This window comes from Bos indicus, chromosome 15, assembly GCF_029378745.1.
Source record: "Bos indicus isolate NIAB-ARS_2022 breed Sahiwal x Tharparkar chromosome 15, NIAB-ARS_B.indTharparkar_mat_pri_1.0, whole genome shotgun sequence".
Lineage (NCBI taxonomy): Eukaryota > Metazoa > Chordata > Mammalia > Artiodactyla > Bovidae > Bos > Bos indicus.
In genome coordinates this window covers 30,013,098-30,036,141 of record NC_091774.1, presented here as the reverse complement: position 1 = coordinate 30,036,141, position 23,044 = coordinate 30,013,098, and the positions used below count along the sequence as shown (strand labels likewise).

The following is a 23,044-nucleotide window of genomic DNA, read 5'->3' as shown; positions in this document are numbered from 1 at the left end:
GTATCACATGACCCGTTGACGTCCTGGAGTCTGGTGCACCTGCGCTCTCCTCTCGAAGTGACGGTTTCCCGCTGCTTGGACAGTAGGCGCGGCCGCTTGAGGCAGGGTTCACCACCCGCAGCTCACTCCGCAGTTTTCGGTTTTGCCGGCTCTGTAAGTGCCTTGACTGAAATGCTTCTTAAGAGCTAGACCTTCACCTCTCTGGGCATCAGTTTCCTCTTTAATTAAATTGGCTGGCAGTGGGGGATCAAGATGAGGGATGACACGCGGTTTGTGAATTGTAACCCCCTGTGCCTAGCTAGGTGAATTACCTTCTGCATCACAGGACTGTTTTGAGGCCTAAGTGAGTGGGTGTATATGAAACTGGTTTTTCGGCTGTAGGAAAGGAGAAGTAACATTAGAGGTTTGTGTCTGCCACCAGGTACAGATTGTAACTATAGTCAGTGTGTTTTTGTGTCCCTCTGTCAGAGGCATGGCGTTTATTGGGCACCTAAAACATGTCTCTTAAGGAGGCTGGGAAATATTTCTGGGGCACAAATTCCAAGAACCTGGCCTTTCTCTCCTTGCCATAATGACAGGGTGTAAGCAGAGTATAGCAAAGAGCCTTGAAGTCGTGGCACTGACCGCTGTGTGATATTACAGGTGACAAGGGTCAAAGACACTTCATGGTACCTACGGGTCCCAACTTGGGCTAAACCAGCTGTCTGTGTGGAAAACTGCAAGTGTACTTACTGTTTTTGCGCCACTAGAAGCTACAAATGGGAGTGACACAGTCATTTGAGACAGTATGCAATATGAAAAAGTGGCCATATGATTAGTATTTGTGGAGTTTATTTTTGCATTCCTGTCCCCCACAGCCTATTTTCAGAACATGTTAGGCTTTATTCCCTCCCCGGATTCTCAGCAAGCAGGGCCTGTGTGTTGCTTACCAAGAACCAGGTCTAACAGCCTAGTAGATGCTCCAAGTGGATTGAAGCAATGGATGCAGATGCTTTTCCTCTTACCCTCTCCTTGATCTAGTTGATGGAAAAAGTTATGTCTATTTGTCTAAAGAAATAAATGAGGGTAGGGCACACAGATTTCCTGATTTATAGCCCAGATTTCTTTCTTCTTTGTCACGCAGGTATTAGTACCATTTTGAATCTCAGTCTCTGAGCAGAAGCACAAATAGGGTCTAGATGGGACCCGATTTCACCTTTGAGTTATGTCCTATGTCCGATTTCACCTATGAGTTATTAAGGCTATGGATAATACTTGTTAAAGGAAGCAAAGTGAACGCAAAGAGAGATGTGAGCAGCAGAATGACATCTTTGTTGTTGATGCGTTTGCTCCCCCTACTGTCCAGTGGTAGAGGCTCTGATGTCGAAGCCACTGGATCTTCTGTTGGTGAGGGTACATAAGCAGAGACAGGCCCTCCAGAGGACCCATGCACCTCTTCAGACTTGCTGCCTTCCTTCCTTCCCTCTTTTTGACAAATATGTCTTTAGTATTCCTGAAATTGTACTAAATGCCCAGCATATATACATGAAATAGACATGGTGCCTGCTCTTCAGGGAGCTTGACCACCATGATAGGAAACAGACATAAAAAGGCCTGACAGTAATGAGCTTTTAATTTCTTTTTTCTTAAATTGAAGTAAGTTCATTTAAAAATAAATAAATACATTGAAGTAAGTTGACTTACATTGTTTCAGGTGTACATCAAGGTGATTCAGTCACACATATATATACACATATATATATATATATATACACACACATACACACACATATAAATATTCTTTTTCAGATTATTTTCCATTATAGGTTATTACAAGGTATTGAGTATGGTTCCCTGTGCTATACAGTAGGTTCTTGCTGTTTATCTATTTTATATAGTAGTGTGTATCTGTTAACTCCAAATTCCCAATTTATCCCTCCCTTCCTTTGCTGTTTGGTACAATCCCAAAGAAAGGCAATGCCAAAGAATGCTCAAACTACCGCACAATTGCATTCATCTCACACGCTAGTAAAGTAATGCTCAAAATTCTCCAAGCCAGGCTTCAGCAATATGTGAACCGTGAACTTCCTGATGTTCAAGCTGGTTTTAGAAAAGGCAGAGGAACCAGAGATCAAATTGCCAACATCCACTGTATCATAGAAAAAGCAAGAGAGTTCCAGAAAAACATCTATTTCTGCTTTATTGACTATGCCAAAGCCTTTGACTGTGTGGATCACAATAAACTGTGGAAAATTCTGAAAGAGATGGGAATACCAGACCACCTGATCTGCCTCTTGAGAAATCTGTATGCAGGTCAGGAAGCAACAGTTAGAACTGGACATGGAACAACAGACTGGTTCCAAATAGGAAAAGGAGTATGTCAAGGCTGTATATTGTCACCCTGTTGATTTAACTTATATGCAGAGTACATCATGAGAAACGCTGGACTGGAAGAAGCACAAGCTGGAATCAAGATTGCCTGGAGAAATATCAATAACCTCAGATATGCAGATGACACCACCCTTATGGCGGAAAGTGAAGAGGAACTCAAAAGCCTCTTGATGAAAGTGAAAGTGGAGAGTGAAAAAGTTGGCTTAAAGCTCAGCATTCAGAAAATGAAGATTATGGCATCCAGTCCCACCACTTCATGGGAAATAGATGGGGAAGCAGTGAAAGCAGTGTCCGACTTTATTTTTCTGGGCTCCAAAATCACTACAGATGGTGACTACAGCCATGAAATTAAAAGACGCTTACTCCTCGGAAGGAAAGTTATGACCAACCTAGATAGCATATTCAAAAGCAGAGACATTACTTTGCCAACAAAGGTTCGTCTAGTAAAGCCTATAGTTTTTCCTGTGGTCATGTATGGATATGAGAGTTGGACTGTGAAGAAGGCTGAGCACTGAAGAATTGATGTTTTTGAACTGTGGTGTTGGAGAAGACTCTTGAGAGTCCCTTGGACTGCAAGGAGATGCAACCAGTCCATTCTGAAGGACATCAGCCCTGGGATTTCTTTGGAAGGAATGATGCTGAAGCTGAAACTCCAGTACTTTGGCCACCTCGTGCGAAGAGTTGACTCATTGGAAAAGACTCTGATGCTGGGAGGGATTGGGGGCAGGAGGAGAAGGGGACGGCAGAGGATGAGATGGCTGGATGGCATCACTGACTCGATGGACCTGAGTCTCAGTGAACTCCGGGAGTTGGTGATGGACAGGGAGGCCTGGCGTGCTGCAATTCATGGAGTCGCAAAGAGTCGGACACGACTGAGCGACTGATCTGATCTCTGATCTGAACCATAAGTTTGTTTTCTATGTCTGTAGTCTATTCCTGCTTTCTAAATAAGTTCATTTGTTTGTACTTTTTGAGATTTCACATATGTGACGTCATATGATACTTATCTTTAACTTACTTCATTTATCATGATAATCTCTACATCCATCCATGTTTCTGCAAAGGGCATTATTTCATTCTTTTTATTAATTTATTAATTTATATTATTAATATATATTAATATTAATTAATTAATGTGATATATTAATATGTATATCACATCTTTTTATACCACATCTTTATCCATTCATCTGTCAATGGACATTTAGGTTGCTTCCATGTCTTGCTATTGTGAATTGTACTGCTATGAATATTGGGGTACATGTGTCTTTTCAAATTAGAGTTTTCATCTTTTCCAGATACCAGCCCTCAATTTCATGTAGTGAATTATACCTAATGAGGTGCTTTCACTCTTCATTGACTCTTTGTAGCAACCACCTGCAGGAGTATCATTATCTCTGATGAGAAACAGAGTCTCAAAGAGGTTCAGGTGATTCTCCCTGAGCAAAAACATCAAAGTCGTTTGGAAATAAATTCTTCAGTTCCCTAACCCTTAATTAAATAACTTGCTGGGGGTGTGAAGCTAGGCTACACTTGTCAGAACATACACCAGGATTTGTCTTTTAGGTATGCTTGTCTGAATCCAGGCACTTCAGTGTAGTGAGGATGTAAGAAGGCAGACTACACAGAAAGTGATTGTGTGTACAAAGTCACTTCCAGTTCTGAAAAACTCTGAGAACTGGAGTTCTGAAGGGACTAAAGGTAAAGAAGCAACTTGAGTCTTTAGCTTGAAATTAAAGAGATCATGACTCAGAATCAAGAATTACCTAGCAATGCCCTCTCTTTTGCCCTTCAGCAAACTGCTGCCTATCATGTACAACAGTCATATCCTCTACAGCAAAATAGGAAAACTTATTGTTTCAGCTGCAAATTTTTATTTTCTATCATTCCCCCCCCCACCCCGCCCCCACATCTGGCTCTCTGGGTAGAAACTATTTTCTTAACTACTGTAAAGTCTGTTTTTTTTCCTCTTAGCCCCTATAAAGGCTAGCAGCAGTTTCCACTTTAGGAACAAAAAGGTCAACCTAATAAAACTCAGAGGTCTTACAGTATAAGAGAGCGCAGGGCTTTAAGGCAACCATAAAACAGGAGAAAGGAGCAATTAGCTGATTATTGATTGTGAAAATCTGGCCTGCAAGAGGAACCTTCGTCATGAATTTGGTAAAGCACTTAACCAAGCTTTTAGCACTGCAATACTGCATATCTTTTAGTTTTATTTCTCTAGACTGAAAAGAAAAAAAGCTAACTAATGTATATTTAGTGCTTAGGATTCCCTAGCACTGTGTGAAGCACTTTACCCCCTTCTTTAATTTTGACACCAACCCTGTGATGCCGAAAGTTCAGCTTCTCTGTACACAGGTGCTGAATCAAATCTCAGAGTTTGAGTGAAGTGGAAAAGGATAGCTTTATTAGTTTGCCAAGCAAAGGGGGCCACAGTGGGCTAATACCCTCAAAGTTGTATGTCTCCACTTGGACAGTGAGTTTTATAGTAATTGTTCAAAGAGGGCGTGATCAGCTTGTTGACATTCTTCTGATGGGTTCATGGTGATGCAGAGAGAAATTAGCATAATTAACCTTCAGGTCAACTAATCTGAGGTCTACAAGCTTGTGGGCAGTATACCATCATTAACCATGTCAACTTCTGTCACCTGGAAGGGGTTTCAGTATCTGCAAAAATAACTCAAAGATATTGTTGTGTGTATCCATTGATGGGGAAACAGGACCTTGCCCCAAGACTGCTCTTGACTTGTTTGTTTCTCCCTGGTCTCACATCCCATCCCTTCCCTAGTTAACAACTGCTTGAATCTGCCTACTGGAACTCAGGGGAAGTGATGGAGGCTGAATGAAGGCTGTTTCCTACAATCAAAGAAATGGGGACACAAAGCCCTTGTACCCAGGAGCCCCACAGGCACTTTTTGATATGACCTGTGAGGCATGTACCTGCATGCCTCTTTGAAAGATGTTGAAACTGAGGGCTAGGAGAGCTACACAACAGACACTTCTTCTGTAGTTCTAAAAATATTGCTATAAAAGTAGGAAAAAAAACTTACCCTGGTGCTTCTCCTGCCTAAAGTTACAGTAAATAAACCATCTAGTCTTTTGTGTGACACATACAAAATAATTTCTGAAATTATTATTGAAGTGTAACATGCAAACAGATTAAATGTACATACTACAATCCACTCAATTTTCACAAAGCCATTGCAACTACCATCCCCAAAGCCAGCCTTATGCCCTCTCCTTACTGTGAAAGGGTAAGTACCATCCCAACTTCTATGACTAGAATTTAATTTTGCCTGTTTTTAAACTTTATCCAAGTGAAGTCATAAACTGTGTGCTCTCTGGTTTCTGTCTGCTTTCACTGAATACTGTGTGGGATTTATTTAAGCAGTTGAATGTAAGAGACCAGTTGCTCTATAGAATTCCATTGTGTGAATCTACCACTATTTATTTGATCCAACTTTTTTTTTTTTAACAACTTCACATGGCACTCAGGATCTTAGTTCCCCCAAGGGATCGAACTTGTGGCCCCACCAGTGACAGCACCAAGGCCTAACCACTGGACTGCCAGGGAATTCCCTATCTATACAGTTATTGCTGGGCATTGGAGCAGTATTCCATTTTAGTGCATTTTGAATTAAGCTATTACAAAGTCTCAGTGAACAAAGTCTCCTCATGAATATGTTCAAATAGATATATACCTAAGAATGGGGTAACTGGGTGACAACACATTTTAAATTCTGGACCAGGATGTTCACCATAATTGACATTGGCCTCGGCCCGTGACATGGTTATATAATGTATGCATGGTTTATAATGTATGCATGTGCTCTGACTTAGGTGTTCATTTTACTCATGTTCTGTGAGATGGCAACTTTCTCCCTTGGGCTTCTGCATAGTGTAGGGGAGGGGAGGTAGTCCTCAAACGTTATTACAGGTTGTTCTGGAGCAGAACTAGTAGATTCAGCTGTCTTGTGCTGTGCTGTGCTTAATCAGTCAGTCGTACCCGACTCTTTGCGACCCAATGGACTGTAGCCCGCCAGGCTCCTCTGTCCATGGGGATTCTCCAGGCAAGAATACTGGAGTGGGTTGCCATGCCCTCCTCCAGGGGATCTTCCCAACTCAGGGATCGAACCTAGGTCTCCTGCATTGCAGGTGGATGCTTTATGGTCTGAGCCACCAGGGAAGCAGCTGTCCTGTTTCATCTAAGTCAGATGTTCTACATTAAAATTTTCCTACTGTTTTACACCTTGCTCTTGTGAAACTTCAATCTGGTCAGAGAACAAAACAGGTGACTCCCCAGAGCAATTGCACCTGCTGCCCCTCCCGGGGGGGGGGGACAGACACCCAGGTTGAGAAGCACAGCTGCTGCAGACTGTGCTCCCACCAAGGATATTCTGGGAGTGGGAGCTCACATAAGGAGCAGGGCAGACTTTCTTACTCTCCCAGTAAAGCCATCCAGTGATCACAAAAGTCTGTGGAAAATTCTTAAACAGATGGGAATACCAGACCACCTTACCTGCCTTCTGAGAAATCTGTATGCAGGTTAAGAAGCAACAGTTAGAACCAGATATGGAACAATGGATTGGTTCCAAATTGGGAAAGGAGTACGTCAAGGCTGTATATTGTCACTTTGCTTGTTTAACTTATATGCAGAGCACATCATGCGAAATGCTGGGCTGGATGAAGCACAAGATGGAATCAAGGTTGTTGGGAGAAAGAAGTAAAGTGAAAGTTGCTCAGTCATGTCGGACTCTTTGCAACCCCATGATCTACATAGTCCATGGAATTCTCCAGGCTAGAATACTGAAGTGGGCAGCTTTTCCCTTCTCCAGGGTATCTTCCCAACCCAGGGATCGAACCTAGGTCTCCTGCATTGTAGGTCGATTCTTTACCAGCTGAGCTACAAGGGAAGCCCACCCAGAGAGATATCAATAAACTCAGATATGCAGATGACACCACCCTTATGGCAGAAAGCAAAGAACTAAAGAGCCTCTTTATGAGGGTGAAAAAACTGGCTTAAAACTCAGCATTCAAAAAACTTAAGATCATGGCATCGGGTCTCATTACTTCATGGCAAATAGATGGGGAAACAGTGATAAGACTTTATTTTGGGGGGCTCCAAAATCACTGCAGATGGTGACTGCAGCCATGAAATTAAAAGACGCTTACTCCTTGGAAGGAAAGTTATGGCCAACCTAGATAGCATACTAAAAAACAGAGACATTACTCTGCCAACAAAGGTCCGTCTAGTCAAAGCTACGGTTCTTCTGATAGATATGAGAGTTGGACTATAAAAGAAAGCTGACCGCTGAAGAATTGATGCTTTTGAACTGTGGTGTTGGAGAAGACTCTTGAGAGTCCCTTGGACTGCAAAGAGATCCAACCAGTCAATCCTATGGGAAGTTTGTTCTGAATATTCACTGGAAAGACTGATGCTCCAGCTGAAGCTCCAACACTTTGGCCACATGATGCGAAGAACTGACTCATTGGAAAAGACCCTGATGCTGGGAAACTTTGAAGACAGGAGAAGGGGACAACAGAGGATGAGATGGATGGCATCACCGACTCAATGGACATGAGTTTGAGCAAGCTCCGGGAATTGGTGATGGACAGAGAAGCCTGGCGTGCTGCAGTCCATGGGATTGCAAAGAGTTGGACACGACTGAGCAACTGAACTGAAAATCATTTAATAGGTTTTTAACAAGTGTGCAAAACTGTAAACATACTTGTTTCCCAACAGATTGACCTTTGAAGGAAACGTCATCCCCATCTCTGGAATCCCAACACCTAGCACAATGCTTGCATGCAGCATAGGGCCAATAAATGTTAAAGTGCATATTCTGTTTGAAAGAATCTACCCTACTGAATTGGAGAAGGAAATGGCAGCCCATTCCAGTACTGTTGCCTGGAAAATCCCATGGACGGAGGAGCCTGGTAGGCTGCAGTCCATGGGGTCACAAAGAGTCAGACACAACTGAGCGACTTCACTTTCACCCCACTGAATAGGTGGTCAAAAGTAGAGTCAGTTATTGAGAAACAAAATCTTGGGGACTTTGCTGGTGGCCCAGTGGTTAGGAATCTGCCTTCCAGTGCAGGGGACACAGGTTCAGTCCCTGGTTGGGGAACTAAATCCCACGTGCCACTGGGCAACTAAGCCTGCGCACCACAATGGGCTTAGAAAATAAGCAAAATCTTTCTCTGTGGCATTGAAATGACAACTTCTATGTTCATCAGTATGATTAAACAACTCCCATGCTATGGAATGTTCAATAGCAGTAAACAAGGTGAATCTGTACGCTGGTATGGAAAATACACCATGATTTATTTTAACCCAAGGAAAAAAAAAAGCAAGTTGCAAACAAGCTAATTGTATAACATTTTACCATTTAAAAAAGACAGCAGCTACATGTTTCAAGATGCATACATGTATGTAAATAGAGGAAAAGGCCTAGAATGTTACACATCTAATAACAGCAGATAACTCTAGAGATTGTGGATATTATCAAAGAGATTTAACTTTATCTGGCATATTAGAACTTTTTACAAGATTACATTTGTATATTATTTGTGTAATTAAACTGTGTTAGTTTCAAGCGAATTTCTATTTCTACCAATTTCTCTACTACCTGAAGACTGAACTATTCTTAAAAGGAAGGAAAACAGACCTCTCCTTGATACTGCCAGTAGGTTGATCTTCTAAGCATAGACACCAGACTCAAATCTGAACCCAGCTGGATCTGTTTACTTTAACCTTTGCGTTTCGTCACTTAGTCACTAAAAGGATGCTGTCTACAACTGTACAAATATATAATGACCTGGCTAGGGGAACCTGCCCCCCTGCCTGAATGTTAAAGTGCCTTTATTCAGTTCCTACTGATACATCTGACCCTGCCCACCTGTGAATGGTTACAGGAAAGAAAAAATTAACACATCCCTTCCCTGATGCCTATTTTGCAGGATTTATGGCCTTTTTACTTTACTTCCACACCACCTCCTCCTCTCTGTTCTATAAAAGAAACTGACATTCAGACCCCAATCAGATGGTACTCTAGGATGCAAGCCTGCCATCTTCTTGGTAGCCAGGTTTTCCGAATAAAGCCTAGTGTTTGCCTGAATCAGTTTGTCGTCCAACTATTGGCTAGTAGACAAAGCTTGGATTCTGTAACAGCCCTAAGCATTATAAAAAACTGTAGGGAAAGGACCAGATAAGATTTCCTGGGCTATCATAGCCAGGGCCTTCACAAGAACCTTCTGTAAAGGGAGGCTAGGCAACGATTTCATGAGAGGAAGCAGTGATACCATATTTAAGAAAAGTGCGCTGATGTCAGTAAAACTGGAAAAAGAAAGTGTGCTCTCACGACCATGCAGATTTCTATGGGCTTGTGAAGTACAGAGAGGGGAGTTAAGAGCACCAGAAACCTTTCCGAGGTGCTTTAATTCAGAAAGTAAACAGGCATAATGGAAGAGAAACAGGAGGTGGTGCATCTGTGCTTAACCAATTAGAGCCTCACAAAAGCGGCTTTTGTGTCAGGGATTTGCAGTTCGGCATGTTCTTTCTCAAACTGGAGTAAAGAGTCCAGGCCAACTTCTGCCACTAATACAAGCGTTATCTCCGACTCATCAGCGAACATCTCTCTTGGTGGCTTTAGTTTCCGCAAAGAAAGAAAGCGGGGGTTGAGGTGGACTAAGAAGTCATTCTCTGATTTCCAGCCAAAGCCTAGGGCAGTTCAATACCGACCAGCAAGCTAGCACCTCTTCCGCGTGGCTGCCTCGGGGATGCGAGGATGCCTGCTCCTCGGACGGGGATCCCAGATGACCAGAAGAGGCCCGAGTGCTGGGCCGCCCGTTTGCCGACTCGCTCCAGGCACCGAATCAGACCTTCAGCGCCGCGGCCGGAAAGGTCCCGTGAGCGCACCGGGATGGACGCTGGGCCGCGCGTGACGTGGACCAATCGGAGGCGGGCATCGGCGGTTTTCCTCCAACTGATGGACTGGCCTCTCCTTCGCCTTCGCGGCGGCGGCCGGAGACGGAGGAGGGGGTGGGCTTAGAACGTGGCCCAATGGGGACGCGCGCCGCGGCGGTGGGGGGCGGGGCCAGGCCCGCGGCGCAGGGCCGGGCAGCGGAGGCTCCAATGAGCGCACGCCGCGTCCGGGGCCGGCTGGTGCGCGAGACGCCGCGGAGAGGTTGGTGGCTAATGTAACAGTTTGCAAGCAGAGGGGAGTTGTGGAGGGCGCGGATTTGGGGGGCGCGCTGCTGGCCTCGTGGGTTTGTTCGGAGCTGCGTTTGTCCCAGAGCTGGGGCCACGGGAGCGGAGGCAAGAGGTAGCAGGGGTGGGGATGGTGATGGGAACCGGCCACCCCTAAGAGGAGGCAACGTGCTAGCTCCGGGGGCGGGTCAGTAGCGGGAGTGAGGGCCGCGCGGACGCCGGTACGCTTGGCCCCGCAGCTCGGTCCCTGGGGTGCTCTCATGCCTTAGAGGTGGGCTGGGACCCGTTTCCGGGAGTAGGAGCCGCCGCCTTTGGCCGGTAAGGCTTAGGTGAATTCGGAATACTGGCTGCCTTCTCGGCGCGGAACCTTATCGTTCCAGGCACAGTGGCTGTGTGTAGAGAGCGGGGCCGGGATGGGATGGAGAAGGGGAGCGGGCGGGACAACCCGAAGGGATGCTGAGGACGAGACGTGCCCTTCTTCCATCCCTGCCTCCTCCAGCGTCACCCTCTCTCGGTTCCCGTTCAGGCCCGGCCAGGCTTTCCCCGCCAGTGGGGGAGCTCCAGGTGTAGGGAGGTAGTCTAGTCCTGAGCGGGGATCCCTGGTGGCACCCCAGGTGTGTGACAGCAGGGACAGTGCTGGGGTGCGCCCGTCGAGCTGCCTGTACAGTGGGCGGAAGGCCTTGGTCTCCTTCCTCCTGGCCTGTTACCATCACTGTTTCGGGATGTGGTGGCCAAAGGCTTGGATCCCCGGTGGTTCACCTGGGCCTTCCCATGGTCACTTCTGAAGATGGTGAGAGTGCTTGGTTCTCATTAGAAGGGAAGGGGGGGGATGTACCCTGTCCTGCCGTGGATGAGGATGGAGTAGGTATGAATTTTAAAGCTTCTGTGTTCTGGATGAGGTTCTGCCTCCTTCACTCAGGGCATCCAGTTACAAGTGTTGTTTTTCTCCTCTCCTAGGGACACAATGGCAGCCACAGTCAGAAGGCAGAGGCCGAGGAGGCTAGCCTGTTGGGCCTTGATGACTGTGCTCTTGGCAGACCTGTTGGCACTGAGTGGTATGTACCCCAGCAGAGGCGTCAAAAGAAATGAGTGAATGATGGATGATATGTGGCGGGCAGGGGTAATGAGACTGGTGAATGGGAAACCTTTCCGCTCTTAGGTTGCCAGACCCAGAAGTTTTTGTTTTGTCTGCTGCTGTCTTACCTTCTCCATGGAAAGCGGTAGAAGGTGGGGAAAGAGGGGCTAATTGACAGATCTGTTTCCCCTTCAGACACACTGGCAGTGATGTCTGTGGACCTGGGCAGCGAGTCTATGAAGGTGGCCATCGTCAAACCTGGAGTACCCATGGAGATTGTCTTGAACAAGTGAGGGCGGCCCCAGGGTCGGGTGGGGAAAAGAGGGTCCGCACCCCAGGCCCAAGTGTGTTCTTGGTAGTGGCCTCAACACACTTTGTGTCTGCATGATTGTGGGGTGTTGTATGTACGTGGGGGTGTTAAGGCTCCTGAGAACACGCCGTGCCATAGGCACATGGCCCCAGTGTGTCTTTTCCTCAGGGAGTCCCGGAGGAAAACCCCAGTGACTGTGACCCTGAAAGAAAATGAACGATTCTTTGGCGACAGTGCAGCCAGCATGGTGAGCTCACAGCCCACCCCTTCCCAAAGCAGTGGGCAGAGGAGAGGCGATGGCAGACTCCAGAGTCTGCTCCCTGATCGATCTCCAAGGTAGGTAGGTGAAGGCAGGTTTGGGAGTCTTAACACTCTGCTCTTTCTTTACCTCTTCTCAGGCCATCAAGAACCCAAAGGCAACGCTGCGTTACTTCCAGCACCTCCTGGGGAAGCAGGAGAATAACCCCCATGTAGCCCTTTACAAAGCTCGTTTCCCTGAGCATGAGCTGGGCTTCGACCCGCAGAGGCAGACTGTGTACTTCCAAATCAGCCCGTGAGTGCCCTGCTGGGGAAGGTGGGCTCACGGGGCCTGGTGGGATCCCCGTCAACATGTGTTCACCACTGTCCTTGTGTGGATGCCGGGCTTTCCTCGCCGCTAACCATCTCCCCTCCCCCAGGCAGCTGCAGTTCTCGCCAGAGGAGGTCCTCAGCATGCTTCTCAACTACTCCCGGTCTCTGGCTGAAGATTTTGCAGGTGGGTGGCCAAGGTGGGGCCAGTGGAAGCCACCTTCCCTGGAGACTCAAATGAAGGCAGGTCTGAGTCCCCAGGAACATTTAGTAACATCTGATGACATTTTTGGTTGTCACAACTGGGGAGCTGCAGCCACTGCCATCTACTGAGTAGAAGCCACGGGTGCTGCCAGACGTCCTAGACTGCACACCTCTGCCGCCCAAAACAAAGAATTATCTGGCCCAGGGACTTTCCTGGTGGTTTAGTGGTTAAGACCCTGAGCTTCCACTGCAGGCGCACAGATTCAATCCCTGGTTGGGGAATGAAGATCCCATGTGCCATGTGGCGTGGCCAAGAAAAAAAAAAAAGTACTATCTAGCCCAGAATGTCAGCTGTGCTGAAACTGAGAAACCCCCATCTAAGGTGTGGAGCTGGTGGGAACCCTGTTCTGTTTTCCTCTGTAGAGCAGCCCATCAAGGATGCAGTGATCACTGTGCCAGCCTTCTTCAACCAGGCTGAGCGCCGAGCTGTGCTGCAGGCTGCGCGAATGGCTGGCCTCAAGGTGCTGCAGCTCATCAATGACAACACCGCCACAGCCCTCAGCTACGGTGTCTTCCGCAGGAAAGATATCAACAGCACTGCCCAGGTGAGCCGGGGGGGAGCTGCCGACCGGCCTGGCAGGGTGGCTGAGTCTGATGATGGAAGTCACTTGGCTTGTTTTGCATCTTATTTGCATGCTGGCTCTTGACAAATGCGGCAACAGCCCCCTCTCAGCTCCTTTTGCTGAGCTGTTTGGCTTTCATTCGAGTCGGTGCAGCCCTTTGGAGGCAGGCAGGCACCCTGGAGTTGTGTTAGGTTCCTGTGACAGTGGCCTCGATGTCTCTGCAGAATATCATGTTCTATGACATGGGCTCAGGCAGCACTGTGTGCACCATCGTGACCTACCAGACAGTGAAGACTAAGGATGCGGGGATCCAGCCGCAGCTGCAGATCCGGGGTGTGGGGTAAGTGGGTGCTGCGAGGAGGGCTGCTTGCTGAGCTGCCGTTGGGTCCGGGTTTCTTCTTGGAGGGTCAGCTGCCTCTCTTTCCTGCTCCCTGCAGGAATACTCTCCTGGCTAAAGCATCAGTCTTTGTAGGATACCTCTCCCAAAGAGCACGAGGTAGATGGAGATGCGGGGAGACAGTTTGGGAAAGTTGAGGGCAATGAATGTCCCAAGCTGCTTCTGAGGAAATCCATAAGGCCATAGGCCCTATGAGGAGTGTTAGCTTCAACTATTTCTTTGTTCTTGGCATCTTTGCTTTCCTTGTTGCTGATGTTATGTTATTTCATGAACCCATTCTTTTCTGTCCACCTTTACGGCTTCCGTATTAGTCTGAACTGCTGTCACCTCTCACCTGCAGAATAGCATATCTCACTGCTGCCAGTGTGGCCTCCCTCCAGTTCTTTCTCCACATTCAGCTAGAGGGTTCTTTTCAAACCTGTCTGTATCTCATTTCTTTAGAAACCCTTCAGTGGCTCCACACCTTTGTCTTGGCTTATAAAGCCACCTGTATGACAACTCCAGCTTGGCTCTGACCCTGAACTCCAGCCATCTTTGCCCTCCATTGAACTTATACACTCTTGTTCTCTCACACCTCACCCTTTGCCTAGAATGTTCTTTCCTCTCTTCTTCACCTCATTAACTCCAGCTCATCTTCAAGTTTCAGCTCCAGCATCACTTCTCCACAGAACTTTCCCAGACATCTCTAAATAGCTGAAATTTCACTTATCTATGTTCTAGTGGCATTATCTGTCTCTCTGTTATAACACAGAGGATTGCTAAAATTTCACAGTGTGGTTAATTGCTCGATTATAAACTGTTTGATAGCAGGGACCCTGTCTTTTTTTTTTCCTTCTTACAATTGTATTTCCAGAGATAAATACATAATTTGATGCATAGTAGTTACAGTTGAATAAATGGCCAGATGGACTATGGCTGAGAGGTGTTAGCCGTGTGGGTGAGAGCCAGGTTCCTGTGTGGATGAAGCGACCCCGTGTGTTCCTCACACTTGTCCCTCTTCCCTTTCCTGCACAGGTTTGACCGTACCCTGGGGGGCCTGGAGATGGAGCTCCGCCTGCGTGAGCACCTGGCCAGGCTTTTCAATGAGCAGCGCAAGGGTCAGAGAGCAAAGGACGTGCGAGAGAACCCTCGTGCCATGGCCAAGCTGCTGCGTGAGGCCAATCGACTGAAGACCGTTCTGAGCGCCAATGCTGATCACATGGCCCAGGTGCTCACACGTGGCTGCTTGAGGGCAAAGATTTCCCGCCCCCCACCAGAGGATGGAGGACCCCACCACCCTGAGCTCGATTTCGGGGTGGCCCATCACTTGTTCCCATGCTTCCTGCCTGCCTCCCAGTATCCTGTCCCCTTGGTATCTGACCCACCAACCCAGAGAGCAGGACCTGGGTGAGTGCTCTGACCTTCCTGTTCCTTTCCCAGATCGAGGGCCTGATGGACGATGTGGATTTCAAGGCAAAGGTGACTCGAGCGGAGTTTGAAGAGTTGTGTGCAGACTTGTTTGAGCGGGTCCCTGGGCCCGTGCAGCAGGCGCTGCAGAGTGCAGAGATGAAACTGGTGAGGCAGGGTCATCGGGGTGGGTGTGGCGGAGAGGCAGACGGGATGGAAAGTGAAGAGGTGGCAGGGAGGAGGGAATAAGTCAGAGAAGAGTCTGTGCTGAGGAGGAGGGTGACCTCGGAGCCGACCCCATCCCCCGCTTTCTCCCCCTACAGGATGAGATTGAGCAGGTGATCCTGGTGGGCGGGGCCACTCGTGTCCCCAAAGTGCAAGAGGTGCTGCTGAAGGCTGTGGGCAAGTGAGTGTGGGGCCTGAGCAGCAGGAGGGCTGAGGGGAGGGGGGCCAGGCCAGGCTGCAGATGGATGGTCCTGAGCCTTGGGATGTTCACAGGGAGGAGCTGGGGAAGAACATCAATGCCGACGAAGCCGCCGCTATGGGGGCTGTGTACCAGGCGGCCGCGCTCAGCAAAGCCTTCAAGGTGAAGCCTTTCGTCGTCCGGGATGCAGTGATCTACCCCATCCTGGTGAGTAAGCCTGTGTGCTGGGTGGAAGGCTCCCCATACCTCTCCCAGGGTCATCTCCACTGTCTGCTCAAGCCTATCCCTCTGTCTTCCTGCCATCGGCATTCCCCACCCCAGACCCTGCTGTGCTTCTCCACCGGGCCTCCCTTCTCCTGCCATATAGGTGGAGTTCACGAGGGAGGTGGAGGAGGAGACTGGGGTCCGCAGCCTGAAGCACAATAAGCGCGTCCTCTTCTCCCGCATGGGACCCTACCCTCAACGCAAAGTCATCACCTTTAATCGCTACAGCCATGACTTCAACTTCCACATCAACTATGGTGACCTGGGCTTCCTGGGGCCTGAGGATCTTCGGTGAGGGGGTGGGGCCAGATGGGGACTCCAGGGAGGGAGGGATGGGGTCTGCGGGTGACACAGGGGAAGCAGCCTGTGAGCTTGGGCTTGGGTTTGGGCTGAGCTTCTCCTCTGGGAGGTGCTTCCATCTTGAGGGTGTCCTCGGGGAGGGCCCCATGTCTCATACCCAGAGGCTGTGTAGACTAGAGCTTGGAGGCAGGCTTGCAGGCTCCCCTGAATGGGTTTCTCCTCCCCACCCAGGGTATTTGGCTCCCAGAATCTGACCACAGTGAAGCTAAAAGGTGTGGGAGAGAGCTTCAAGAAGTATCCCGACTATGAGTCCAAGGGCATCAAGGCTCACTTCAACCTGGACGAGAGTGGTGTGCTCAGCCTGGACAGGGTGAGAGCAGGAGCCCCCCTGTGCCAGGCGGGGCCCAGGCACCACCAGCCTCTTCAACAGCGGTTCCTTGTAGTGTTCAAACTGGTCAATAAAGTGGGTCTGGGAGTTGGATAAATCTTGAGCTAAACAAGGGATCTGGTGTGGGCCATCTCAGAGCCTGTGAATGCTCACTGACGTAATTTTCAGGGTCTAGGATGGCTGAGAAACCTGCTTATTAACAACAGTTCATGGGATTTGTATCTTTTAGAACATACTGTGGACAACCATGGCCCATTCTGTTGAGTGGAGGAGTGTGAGGGTGAGGAGGGGGAAGCTCCAGTCCCCTCTCAAAGGGCTTGTAATCAACCAGGGGTGGAGGAGACTCCATCCAGAAGCCCTTGGAGGAGGCAGGGGAGAAGACAGGCTAGCACAGCTGGAAGTCACATGATTGTGCCTAAACAGTGACCCGCCAGGCAGGATGTTTGTGGAGAAAAGGTGGGTTAGCATGTGCTTGTCTTCACCTCGGATCCATGTTGTCAGGTGGAGTCTGTGTTTGAGACGCTGGTGGAGGACAGCCCAGAAGAGGAATCTACTCTGACCAGTAAGATGAGTGTGTGCACGTGTGTGAGAGAGTGTCCTTGTGTGCCTTCCAGGGAGGTGGGCAGGCCTTCCCCTTAGGGTTGGGGGTGGAGTCACTTCTGTGGCGCTCTTTAAGTCTTTGGGTTTTCCTCTTTCTAGAACTTGGCAACACCATCTCCAGCCTGTTTGGAGGTGGCAGCACACCAGATACTAAAGAAAATGGTACTGACACAGTCCAGGTAAGGCCAGGGTGGAGCCAGGGGAGCGTGGAGGACGGTACATGGGACCAGGCGGCAGCAGCAGAGACTGGGGGTTGGGGTGTTGATCCCAGCTTCTCAGGATATGATAGGCCCCGCCTCCTCTTAGCCTGTGGAGAAGGGAATGGCAACCCACTCTAGTATTCTTGCCTGAAGAATTACATGGACAGAGGAGCCTGGTTTCTACAGTCCATGGGGTCGCAAAGAGTTGGACACGACTGAAACTTTCTTTCTTTCTTTCCCCTTAGCCCGAGCTGGGTTCACCAAACCCTTATCTGGACTCTAAGCCATCCCAAGGCTCACCGTCACCTCCAGACACTTTTCCTTTGTCCAGCTAGACTGCCTCAGTCCAGATGCCCATTGCCCATTTCCACACAGTGGTCCTCTGTCTCCCTCAAGCTATGTCATAGGCAGTGAGCCCTTCAAAGCAGAGCCAGTCCTGATCCATGGGCCCTGCTGGTGACTCCTCAGAGGGTGTGTCTGTTTGTTTCCAGGAGGAGGAGGAAGGGCCTGCTGAGGGGAGCAAGGACGAGCCTGGAGAGCAAGCAGAGCTCAAGGAGGAAGCTGAGGCCCCAGCGGAGGACACCTCTTCGCCCCCACCCCCTGAGGCTAAGGGGGCTGCAGCCCCTGAAGGAGAAAAGGCCGCAGAGAAAGACGGCGGGGACAAGCCTGAGGCCCAGGTGAGCTCTCGGCAGAGTGAAGTCGGCCTGGACCCCGAGGCTGACGGGACAGGCACCTGCCGTGCTTCCTGTCCCCAGAGCCATCCCCACCTGTGGAGGACAGGAGGGCTGGTCATGCTTTCCCTCACACCCTCGTCTCTTCCCCACAGAAGCCAAGTGAGAAGAGGGAGGCGGGGTCTGAGGGTGCCCCTCCCGCCCCAGAGGAAGAAAAGAAGCAGAAACCAGCCCGGAAGCAGAGGATGGTGGAGGAGATCGGAGTGGAGCTGGTCGTCCTGGACCTGCCTGACTTGCCCGAGGACCAGCTGGCCCGCTCGGCCCAGAAGTGAGTAAAGGCTGCAAGCGTGCGGAGGGTGGGCGCAGGCTATGGAGCAGCACCCCTCACTCGTGCTGCCCCTCGGCCACAGACTCCAGGACCTGACACTCCGGGACCTGCAGAAGCAGGAACGGGAGAAAGCAGCCAACAGCTTGGAAGCCTTCATCTTTGAGACCCAGGTTGGTGGGCTGGGACACAGGCCTGCCTCAGGACAAGGGACAGGGTGGGGGAGGAGGGTTCTGCCCCAAGAGCCTTGCCCCAAGGGCCTGCTGCACACTCGCGCTCTGGTGCACCTCCCCAGGACAAGCTGTACCAGCCCGAGTACCAGGAAGTGTCGACCGAGGAGCAGCGTGAGGACATCTCTGGGAAGCTCAGTGCCACGTCCACTTGGCTGGAGGATGAGGGCTTTGGGGCCACCACAGCGGTGAGAGGGCTCCCAGGACGTGGTGGGCAGGATGGGGAAAGGAAAGAGAGCTGGGGTGTGAGGTCATAAAGAAGGATGCAAGGCTGTCGTCCCCTAACCCCTCTGCCCTCTCCCACCCCCACGTCCATCAGATGTTGAAGGAGAAGTTGGCTGAACTACGGAAGCTGTGCCACGGGCTGTTTTTTCGGGTGGAAGAGCGCAAGAAGTGGCCCGAACGGCTGTCTGCCCTGGATAATCTCCTCAATCATTCCAGCATGTTCCTCAAGTGAGCAGCCCCTCTGCTCTTCTTCCCCACTCAGTCCTACCCCTGTCCCTCATGGGCTGACTGTCTCCTCTCTGACTGCAGGGGGGCCCGGCTCATCCCAGAGATGGACCAGATCTTCACTGAAGTGGAGATGACAACGTTAGAGAAAATCATCAATGAGACCTGGGTAATCCCCATATAAATACTTAATTGGAGACTTACCTGGCAAGGTGGGCCATCCTTGGCAGCAGGGGAGATGCGGAGAAATGGAGACTCAGCAGTCATTGCCTCCTGGCTTGGCAGCTCATTGGAAAGGCAAAAGATGGCTGCATTTGGGATCACATCTGATCAGTCCCAGACCAGGGTCATAGGCATGAGTCGTCGATTAGAGGGGTAGTGGAGCCCATCCCTGCAGGATCAGAGAGAGCTGCTCTGAGGAGCTGGGGCTTGAACTGCATGCAGAAATTGGGGCAGGGTTTGGGGAGCTCAGAATGACCTGTCGTGAGATGCAGAAGCTGTTCTGGATGTGGGGGCTGTTTTTTGAACCAGAGCACCAAAGCGGTTGAAATAAGGAGAAAAATAAGAGGTTCAACTGTGGTTAGTCCATAGAAATAGGATGGAAACCAGAAATAGGCAGTTTGGCACTCCCTTGTGGAGAGCCTCAAATGCCATCCTGAGGTATCTGTTTGCTTCGGGGGCTGACAGTGACGGGCAGTGATTTGAGGTCTGAGGGGAAGAGCCAGAGGTTGGTTGGGATGTGTTTCATCCGGGACAGAGGCATCTGCTGGCTCCAAGCCTGTCCTGACCTCGCCCACAGGCCTGGAAGAACACAACCGTGGCCGAGCAGGCCAAGCTTCCCGCCACAGAGAAGCCCGTGTTGCTCTCGAAAGACATCGAGGCCAAGATGGCGGCCCTGGACCGCGAGGTGCAGTATCTGCTCAATAAGGCCAAGTTCGCCAAGCCCCGGCCCCGGCCCCGGGACAAGAACGGGACCCGGGCAGAGGCTCCCCTCAATGCCAGCACCAGTGACCAGAGTGAGAAGGTCATCCCTCCACCAGGTGAGGCCAGGGGACTGGTTCAGGCATCACTGGGCAGGAGGAAGCTTTCTCTTCCCTCCGGGGACTACCTTTTCCTCCTGGTTTCCCTCCAGGCCAGACTGAAGACACGAAGCCCATCCCAGAACCTGAGAAAGAGACTGGTGAGCTGGGGAAGCGGATGGGGAACATGGACATCACTTAGCCCCGAGGGGTCAGCAGACTAGCAGGACAGCCTCTCTCTGGACAGCCCTGGAGCTTTGAATGGCCTTTACATCTTGTAGATGGTTATTTCCAAAAACAGAATAGACCAAGTGTGGCCCATAGATCCTAAAATACTGACATTTACTGTCTGGCTCTTGTTGGGAAAAGTTTGCTAACCCCTGCGTTAGCCCCTTCCTCCTCCTTGCAGACACTAACCTGTTCTTTCCACAAAGCAGGACCTGAAGCAGCAGACTCTGAGCCTCTGGAATTAGGGGGTCCCGCAGCAGGTGAGGTTGGAGGTGGCGGGCTGTGCTGGAGGGCAGTGCCTTCCCTGAGCTGGGCCTATTCCCTCTGTCTCACCTTCCTCCATCCTGTTCTCTTCCCCCAATTCCTCCCAGAATCTGAACAGAAGGAACATCCGGAACAGCCGACAGGACAGAAGCGAACTTTGAAGAATGATGAACTATAACCTCCCAGTTCCCCACTCGTCCCTGCCCCCTTCTCTCACCACCTCTATTTATTAAGCACCAAGGACTGGGGGAGGGTTGGTTCCCCGCCTCCCCAGAGGCTTCAGTTCCTCTTCTCTCACCTGCGACTGGAGGTGCGGAGAAGGGGAAGGAAGGGACGGCTTACTGGTTCCTTCTGGAATAGTTCTGTGGTTCAAACTGAAATCGTTTTGTTCCCCAACCCCACCTGCTGATTCCCTACCATCCAGGTCCTAGTTTGGGAAAAATCACTATTCTGTCTTCATTCTTCGCCTGTGGGTAGGTGAGAGTGCGGCCATCAGTGGTTGGCTGACAGGCCTGGTAGTGGGAAGGGTGTCCTGGGTTGTTAGAGGGTCTCCAGGCTCTTCTGGTTGTCCTTCCCTCCCTTTTCCACCATGAGATCTATGCCACACAGGCCAGTGTCTGCAGAACCTTGCTTTCCAGGTTTGGTTTCTGAGCTCCTGTCTGTACTTTTGCCTCCTCCAAGGTTTTTTCCCCTAAAAATCCCCATTCTCATGCCTCCCCACTGTGGGTCTCCTTGCCTTTCTCTTGCAAGTTGGACAGTCCTCTGCCTCTTGGCCAGACCCCATCCATTTGGACTGCCTAAGTCACTCGAGATCGACCCCCACCCACACGTACAACCCCAGTGGCCAGAGTAGGCAGGGAGAAAGTGAAGAGAATCCAGCTGCCTCTCGAGGGAGTGAGATGTGTGAGAGCACGGTAGCTCCCCACCTGTGGACTCTGGGCCAGGAAAGGCGTGTGAGTAGCTGGCGCAGGGTGCCAGCATTCTGCAAGCAGCTGCTGAAATCTGCCTCTTCCCAGTTGCCTGGTACTCCATGGCCCTTGGACTTCTGCCCCCCTTCTCTCCCTGTTGTTCTGCCCTCTCAGACAGAGCCTTTCCCTCACTCCCTGGCCCCCTGGGCTGACCAAAATGTGCTTTCTACTGTGAGCCCCTTGTCCCAAGACCCTGGGGGCAGGAGAGACTGGCATGAATGTAGAACTGCCATCTCGCTGTCTTGGAGGCAGGCCTTGTGGGCAAAGGAAGAGGGTACAGGCTGGCCTTTCTGTAGTGCATTGCTCTGCTGTGATGGGGGCCCTTGACCCACCACGTGGATGTCGGGCAGCCCACCCCCCAGGGTCCTATCTGTAGCAGGAGCCAGGGCTGCCACCCCCACTCCCAGGGCATAGGGGAGCCTGGTTGTATCTGTCTCTTGTCTTTTTTTTCTTTTTCTCTTTTTTTTTTTTGCCACATTGGCAGAAATGTGCCCTAAGGTTCCTATCCTGTCCTATATGTTTGAATTGTTTCACTAGCAGTTGAGGCTGGTTGGACAGATTTGAGTCAAATTGTACTTTGCTCCATTGTTAATTGAGAAACTGTTTCAATAAAATATTCTTTTCTATAGTTTTTGTGCTGTGATTTTTTTTTTTTTAATGTGTTTATTTCTAGGACTTCCCTGGTAGTCCAGTGGTTAAGATTCTGTGCTTCCCGCGCAGGGGGCACGGGTTCAGTGTCTAGTTGGGCAAGTTCCACATGCCACATGGGATGGCCAAAAGAAAGTATGTTTATTCCTTGAATATAAATAATGCATGTTTATTATGGCAAATTTAGAAGGTAAAACTTGAATAACAAAATTACCTATAATACTACCACCAAAACATCGGTAACATTTTGAACTTAGTTGAGATTCATGCATGTAATTTTTCTTCATGAAAACAAAATTGTTTTATTTTTCCTCTGACATCATTTGGACCAGGTATTTTTAGATAATATTTGAGGTATTTTTAGATAATAATCATTTTTAACGTAAGTCTCATTTTACAAATAAATAGCAGCAAAGAGGTTGAGAGGTCCAAGGAATCAGAGGTATTGAGAGGCTCAGCTAAGTTTGAATGTTATCCTGACACAGGAACGTGTTGCTACTGTTTCATCATATGTAGAACAGTTCATTTGGTGGTTCATTGGTTGTGATGAAGCCATGTTTCACCAAAGGAAAGTCACTGTAGTAAATTATTTACGTGTCTAAGCAGTTGAATAAGAAATGACCATGAAGCTTGTGTTTTTCTATAACACTTGAACAAGTCAGACAAGTTTTGAGCCTGAAGCTGCTTTTTTTTCCCCAACAGACTTTGTAAGGGCGGTTAGGTTCACAGCAAAATTAAGCAGAAAGTACACAGAGTTCCCATATACCCTCTGGCCCCATACATGCACAGCCAACCCCAGTATCAACATCCCACACCGGAGCAGGTGGTTTGTTACAATCTATGAACTGTTGTAACTATTACGATCTGTGATCTATCACGTAGCATACAGAGTACTCACCGTCCTAAAAATCCTCTGCCCTGCAG

At 49.6% G+C, this 23,044-nt stretch overlaps 1 protein-coding gene across 5 annotated transcripts; it reads left to right on the top strand.

Annotated features, from left to right (window-relative positions):
- The first annotated feature begins 17 nt into the window (after positions 1-17).
- Positions 18-22,100, top strand: HYOU1 (hypoxia up-regulated 1). Of its 5 annotated transcripts, none has more exons than XM_019975131.2 (26): positions 18-153; positions 11,537-11,634; positions 11,850-11,943; positions 12,133-12,211; positions 12,363-12,517; positions 12,642-12,718; positions 13,159-13,340; positions 13,583-13,698; positions 14,770-14,962; positions 15,175-15,309; positions 15,465-15,547; positions 15,640-15,772; positions 15,933-16,120; positions 16,361-16,499; positions 17,019-17,079; positions 17,217-17,296; positions 17,809-17,994; positions 18,144-18,316; positions 18,399-18,486; positions 18,609-18,731; positions 18,863-18,996; positions 19,078-19,162; positions 19,793-20,033; positions 20,126-20,173; positions 20,447-20,500; positions 20,612-22,100. In XM_019975131.2, the coding sequence occupies exons 2-26, from the start codon at positions 11,544-11,546 to the stop codon at positions 20,680-20,682; spliced, it is 3,009 nt and encodes a 1,002-aa protein (XP_019830690.2). In that variant the 5' UTR covers positions 18-153; positions 11,537-11,543; the 3' UTR covers positions 20,683-22,100. The 5 variants fall into 5 exon arrangements, with proteins under 5 accessions (XP_019830690.2, XP_019830689.2, XP_019830693.2 ...); XM_019975130.2 differs by lacking the exon at positions 18-153 and adding an exon at positions 10,468-10,556; XM_019975134.2 differs by lacking the exon at positions 18-153 and adding an exon at positions 10,563-10,694 and having other exon boundaries at positions 20,450-20,500.
- The last annotated feature ends 944 nt before the right edge of the window (positions 22,101-23,044 follow it).

Bases quoted from the DNA above. Each gene is read 5' to 3' on its own strand.
- HYOU1 (XM_019975131.2), top strand. From the start codon at position 11,544: ATGGCAGCCACAGTCAGAAGGCAGAGGCCGAGGAGGCTAGCCTGTTGG. The intron at 11,635-11,849 runs GTATGTACCCCA...TTTCCCCTTCAG, and splicing joins AGACCTGTTGGCACTGAGTG to ACACACTGGCAGTGATGTCT. The intron at 17,080-17,216 runs GTAAGATGAGTG...TCCTCTTTCTAG, and splicing joins AGAGGAATCTACTCTGACCA to AACTTGGCAACACCATCTCC.